This window comes from Apodemus sylvaticus, chromosome 3 (assembly GCF_947179515.1).
Source record: "Apodemus sylvaticus chromosome 3, mApoSyl1.1, whole genome shotgun sequence".
Lineage (NCBI taxonomy): Eukaryota > Metazoa > Chordata > Mammalia > Rodentia > Muridae > Apodemus > Apodemus sylvaticus.
Window position 1 is genome coordinate 154,612,772 of NC_067474.1, and position 6,094 is coordinate 154,618,865.

General features: G+C 52.5%; 1 protein-coding gene across 4 annotated transcripts in view; it reads right to left on the reverse strand.

Moving 5' to 3' along the window:
- Positions 1–4,549, reverse strand: part of Crocc (ciliary rootlet coiled-coil, rootletin) — a 37,959-nt gene extending 33,410 nt beyond the window's left edge. For 2 of the 4 annotated variants that reach the window (XM_052177914.1, XM_052177913.1), the window contains exon 1: positions 55–144. Coding sequence is in view for 1 of the 4 variants with exons in the window: in XM_052177916.1 (XP_052033876.1) it covers positions 55–196; positions 619–678 (202 nt within the window). In the remaining 3 variants the exon portion in view is untranslated. Of the gene's footprint in view, positions 1–54; positions 197–618; positions 810–4,455 lie in introns of those variants that run through there. The other 2 variants (XM_052177915.1, XM_052177916.1) reach the window with 2 other exon arrangements.
- Between the last annotated feature and the right edge of the window lie 1,545 nt (positions 4,550–6,094).

Consider the following 6,094-nt stretch of genomic DNA (forward strand, 5'->3'; position numbering starts at 1 on the left):
CTGCTGAGAAGGAGAAGGATCTGGGAACCCGGACAGGGTAGGGAGGCGGGGTACCTGGGGTCTCGGGCTGGGAGAGGTTGCTAGTGATGATCTCCCTGACACAGGCAGGCAGGCGGGCTCCCTGCAAGTCCCGGGCTGGGCTCTGCACACTCAGTGTCTTCTCTTGGTCTGGTCCCAGGACACAGCTCTCCAGGGTCTGTGAGAAGAGAGACCCTAGACCCCTGACTTCCGGGCCTGAAAGCTAGGCAAATCCTGTGGCCCAAGTCCTGGAGAAACTAGGAAAGAAGGGTGAACTGCAGAGAGCTCCTGCTGGGAGCCTCACTGCCTCACCGAGCTCACCGAGCTGAAGGGCAGACAAGGTAGGGAGGATCTTGCTGTGCCAGAGGCCAGTAATCCCTAAAGTCCATGAGGGGCCCTTCCCCCACTGCTGTGTGCTGGGATTAAGGAGTCCCAGCACTGGCCTTGTGGCCCCGACCTGCAGACTGTGACCCCAGCACACTCACCCACATTTCCCTCCCCTCACCACCTCTCACCACTGCTATAAGGTCGGTCACCCTACCCTGCCCTGCACTGCCCTGCCCTGCCCTAGAGAGGGTGAACACTGCCCTCAGGACCCACCTGGATCACAATCTCCAGTGCCAGCTGAGCCTGCAGGGACTCTGCCAGCCCCAGGCTCATGGAGGGGGATCTGTGGGTACATCACAGCCCCCCTCCCCAAAATATGTAGGTCGACGGTCCTCTCGGCTACATGCACCAATGCACTCACACACACCAAGGCCAGACTGCTGGGCTGAGCAGCCCAGCAGATTAAGCTTAAAGCGATGGTGCCCCCACGTGACCATGCCGGAGGTGGGGGGTGGGGGGGAGAGATTCAGATGGGAGAGAAGGGAGAGCAGCAGGAGGCAGAGGTGCCCGAGAAGGACCCAGCCAGCACTCAGGGACAAGAGTGCAAAGGAGCAGGAGGAGAACTGTGAAGGCAAAGGGACACATCCCCCCACCCCTCCCCCCTCCCCAGGCTGTGGGCACTGCAGCCTTGCAAGCCCAGCCGCGGGAGGCAGGAAGGATCAGAGTCCCTCGTTTACAGAGCATCTTCCCTGACCCGGAACGGAGTCACGTGGTTTTGCTCAGAACTCCTTTGCAGCGGGGCAGACAGATGCCTGGCCCTACAGGTTGGAAGCACAGCAAGCAGGAGCTCAGACTAGCCTAGGAACTGAGCCCCTCCAGGCCCCACCCCCGCTGTGTCCCAGCATCCTCCTGGGCAAGAGCTGGCACTAGTGATGCTCCCATTGGCTGCCTGGGAGCAAAGCACCTGCCTCTCAGCAGCATGCACACAGCAGGGTGCCAGCTCACCCAGTGAACGAACACTGGGTAAATAGTGTCTTCACGCAGTAGAAAACTCAACCAGCACAAAAGTCCGAGAGCAGTTTCCCTCTCAGAAGCAAGGAGGCTGTGTGGCACAGTGGTAAGGACCTGGAGTTGCTGGCCTCCTGTGATAAATTACCTCTCCTGGCCTCAGTTTCTTTATTTGTAAACAAGAACAGGTTCTTTGTGGGAATTCAAATGTGCCGAAACCAGGGAGGGGTTCAGAAGCACACAGGCAAGGCTGAGCTCACAGGAGCTCACTTTAGCACTGCCTGCCTCTACTCTCCAGGTCCCTAGGTTCTAGGGTGTGTTGAGCTCATCTAATCCTCTCATCGGCCCATTTCCAGGATAAACAAACACAGGCTCAGAAGGGTGGAGGTCTCACCTATTCAAGGTGACATGCTATGGAGAAGTGCAGGCCTGAAGCTCAGCTCCCTTAAGCTAAGTAGACTCCCCCAAATGCCTAAAGGACAAAGCCAGGCCCTGTGAGCTTCAAGACCTGCTGCCTTACACAAGTCAAACCCAAGGATGCATAGGTGCTGCATGCATACACTGCAGCCCAGACTGGATCTCTCCTTCCCAACTAAGGAATCCGGACTGCAAAGGGTGTGCACCTGGCCAGGAAGGCAGGTGCCACCAAGCAGCTGTGGAGGAAGAGAGGAAGGGACAGAGGACATTTTCCCAGGAGAGTTGGACAGGGACAGGCTGAAGAGAGAACAAGCTAGACACAGGTGAAGATAGAACAAGCCAGAGAATGAGAAGAAACCACAAGAGTAGAAAGCGCCAAAGTCAGTATGAGACCAAGCAGAGCAATTCGGTCAGAAGCTCAAAGAAGCCAGTTTGAACCAGTCAGTGCGGAGAGAAGTTTTGAGCCAGAACAGGTGAGTTGACCAGCCAGCCAGAGTTCAGAAAGAGCTAGAAAGGGTGAGCTTACTCAGCAGTAAGTCTCAGAGGCTGAGAACATTCTAGGCCTAGGTTAGCATTGTACAGAGGCTAGAAGCCCCCAGGACTAGGCCCAGATTAGCAGATGGACGCAGTTAGCCTCTGAGACAATTACATCAGGTGAACAAAAGATACATTTGTCCCTTCCCAAACTCTTGGTGAAATGTGGTCCCCAATGTAAATGTTGAGAGGTGATGGGACCTTTAAGAGGGGATCAGGTCAGAGAGACTAATGCCTTTCTCAACACTGTAGTTTACTGATCACGTGAGTGTGGGCTGAAGCAGGCATGGTGGCTCAGGTCTGTAATTCCAGTACTTTGGAAGTAAAGGCAGACGAATCTTGTGTTTGAGGCCCATCCTGGCTACATTAAGTCAGACAGACAAGGCAGGAGTTAAGATCCTGGCTGCTTTTGCAGAGGCCCTGGGCTCAGTTCCCAGAACCCACCTGACAACAGCTCCAGGGGGAATCCAAAGCCGCCTTCTGGTCTCTGCAGGCACCAGGCATGCATATGGTTTGCAGACATGCGTGCAAGACACACATAAAATAAAATGATCTAAAGGTGGGGTGCTTTGGCCGGCAAAGCACCACGAAAGCATGAGTCCTGGCGTTCTGATCCGTGGCATCTATGTAACACAGGGTGTGCTGGGTAGTTTTATGTCAACTTGACACAAGCTAGAGTTAGCTGAAAGGAAGGAACTTCAGTTGAGAAAATGGCTCCAGAAGATCCTCTGTAGGGTACTTTCTTAATTAGTGATTGATGGGGGAGGGCCCAGCCCATTGTGGGTAGGGCCATCCCTGGGTTGGTGGTCCTGGAGTCTATGAAAAAGCAGGCTAGGCAAGCCATGAGGAGCAAACCAGTCAGCAGTGCCCTCCATGGCCTCTGCATCAGCCCCTGCCTCCAGGTTCCTGCCCTGACTTCCTTCTACGATGAACAGCAACGTGGAAGTGTAAGCTAAATAAACCCTTTCCTCCCCATTTGTTCTGGTTGTGGTGTTTCTCCATAGCACGGTAACTATGGTAACTATAACCAAGACAGTGGGTAGGTCTACCCACCTCTAATCCCAGCACTCAGGAGGTGGAGACAGGGGTTCGTCAGATCAAACTGGATCGCTAGGCCAGCCGAATCTCTGACCTTGATTCAACGGGGGGCCCTGCCTCGGTATGTTCAGAGGAAAGCGACTGAGGAAAGATATCTGGCACCGATGTCTGGTGCACACATATGTACACCCACACATATGTGAACACACATGCACACATGCATGTACTGCACAGACACGCACACATATAGATGACAATGTAAGATGGCTGTTGAAGTTGAGCCCAGCCCTCTGCCCCCTTGCTGGCTTGTCTTCCGTCTTCCCACAGCATTACAGCCACCCATTGAGCTCCTGTCCATCAGCATCATGAATTAACAGACCTTTTATGAATGACCTAATCTTAGGGCTGGAGACATGGCTCAGAGGTGCAGCATGCTGGCTGCTCCTGCAGGGGACCTGAGCTCCGTTCCCAGCACCTACATGGCAAGTCTAGTTCCAGGATATCTGACGCCCTCTGCTGGCCTCCATGGGTCCCACACACACATAATACACATATACACATGCAGGCAAACACTCGTATACATGTAAAATAAAAATAAATAAAACAAAACAAACTATCCAGTCTTTTGTATTCTGCACAGCAACAAAAACGAACCCGGGCAGCAGTGTGTGGCTTGGCTCTAACCTTGGCCAGGCTTCCTCTGGGGCTTTGACACCTTATACAAGTGCTTCGTCCCTCTTCACCCCGAGTCTGTTTCCTTTTCTGCAGAATGGGGTGCTAATGGTGCCTGTTTCTCCCAGGAGGATGAAAAAAACTGAGCACCTGGAGACACCAGTCAGAAAATATGTCCAGATATGGCCATGTGACCAAGTTCTACCCAACAGAATGTTGGGTCATTTTGGAGTGACCGGTAAAATCTTCCCAGGAGGAGCTGCCTCCCTCTGTCCCTGCCTGCCAATTGGAAGGACATAACTCCGGGCACCCAGAGGATGCCACAAGATGGAAGGCTTTGGGTCCTAGGCTCACCGCATAGAAAGCTATACACTTAGTAGGAAGCCATTTGTAAATCTGCCTTGTTAGGTTTGAGGGTCACTGGACATGAGCTAGCGTTACCTTAAGTCCTCCTGCCGTTAACAGGACAGTGCTGCCTGCTGCTGCAGTAGTATTCACCCCATCTTTTGTAGTCTCTGGTTCTTCCCGGTGACTAGACTTCACGCCTCACCTCCTGACTCTCAGCCACTGTCTGCAGGGACAAGGAGATCCTTTGAGCTCACTCCCTTACCCACTCTTGCCGGAACTCCGAACCTATTTGCCATGCCTGCCTTGCCAAAAAAAAAAAAAAAAAAAAAAAAAAAAAAAAAAAAAAACCAACAACAACAAAACCCTAACTACTCACAAGTGCCAAACACACCAGTTTTTTGTACAATTTATCTATTTTCTCTGGTTGCTGACTAGAAATTATAACAAAAATGCTGAACCAAGCCGCCCCTACCTCATCAGAAGGTACCATTCTACTCACTTCGCAGTTGGTGACATAAGGCTGAGTGAAGGTAAATAATTTGCTCACACGCAGCAGCTCTGAGGAGTTGAAGCCACAGCTGAGACCCAGGTCAGCCTGGTCTCTGGAGTTATTTTGTTTTACTTTGGCTTTTCAAGACAGTCTTTTTTTTTTTTTTTTTTTTGAGACGGTTTCTCTGTGTAGCCCTGACTGTCCTGGAACTCACTCTGTAGACCAGGCTGGCCTCGAACTCAGAAATCCACCTGCCTCTGCCTCCCAAGTGCTGGGATTACAAGAGTGCGGCACCACGCCCAGCTCAAGACAGAGTCTTAAGTCTCCCAGGATCGTACCCTCCCTCCACCGTAATCCCGAGGGCTGGGATTACAGGTATACACCACCCACCACCATACCCGGTTCTTTCAGTGCTGGGGACTGAACTCAGCGCTTTGTGCTTATCAGACAAGCTGCAACCCAGCCCTTCCATTTCAAAGTTTTGAACAGTAACAGCAACAATGACTGTCATTATGTAGCCCTTGCTATGTGCTGGGTCCTGGTCTCTAATGTATTATATGAGCCCCTGCTTCACATGAACTGCTACGATGGCCCCCCAGGGTCTCCCACTTCCTCTCTGGTCTCCCAACCTTATTCTGCTCCACGCAGTGAGATCCTATCCATCTCTGCTCAACGCTCCCCACTTGCCCCAGCCGGAAAGGCTGCCTGAGCCTGGCCCCAGCCCGCCTAGCCTACCTCAATTCCTTCTCTTCCCCCACTACTCGGTCACACTGGCCCTGATTCTACAAACACGCCATCCACGCTCCTACCACACACCTTTGAGCCTGCCATCCTCTTGGCCTAAGACCCTCTCCCTCTTCCTCTTTGGACAAGATGAAGGAAGAGCTAGCAGTCTGGAGATCAGAGCTGGCTTGGAGCGTCACCTTCTGGGAGAGCTAGCTTGGACCTCCCAGTTAAAGTGGTCCCTGCTGGTAGTGAGGCACTGCTTACACCACTCTCTGTGGAGCGCAGGGAGCAAGCCATCTTTGTACATCACCACCGGCGTGGTGCCTCAAGCCCGAAGCTCTACACACGGTTGTTGAATGAATGATTGAATGAATGAATGAATGAATGAATATGGAGGAGAGCCACAATACAGGCCGACCATCTCTAATCTGAAAACACTTCCAAGTCAATGCCACAAGTGGCCCATCCCTAACCTTCTGTGACAATCCACAGTATACCAAAGATGTGTAAAGCTGC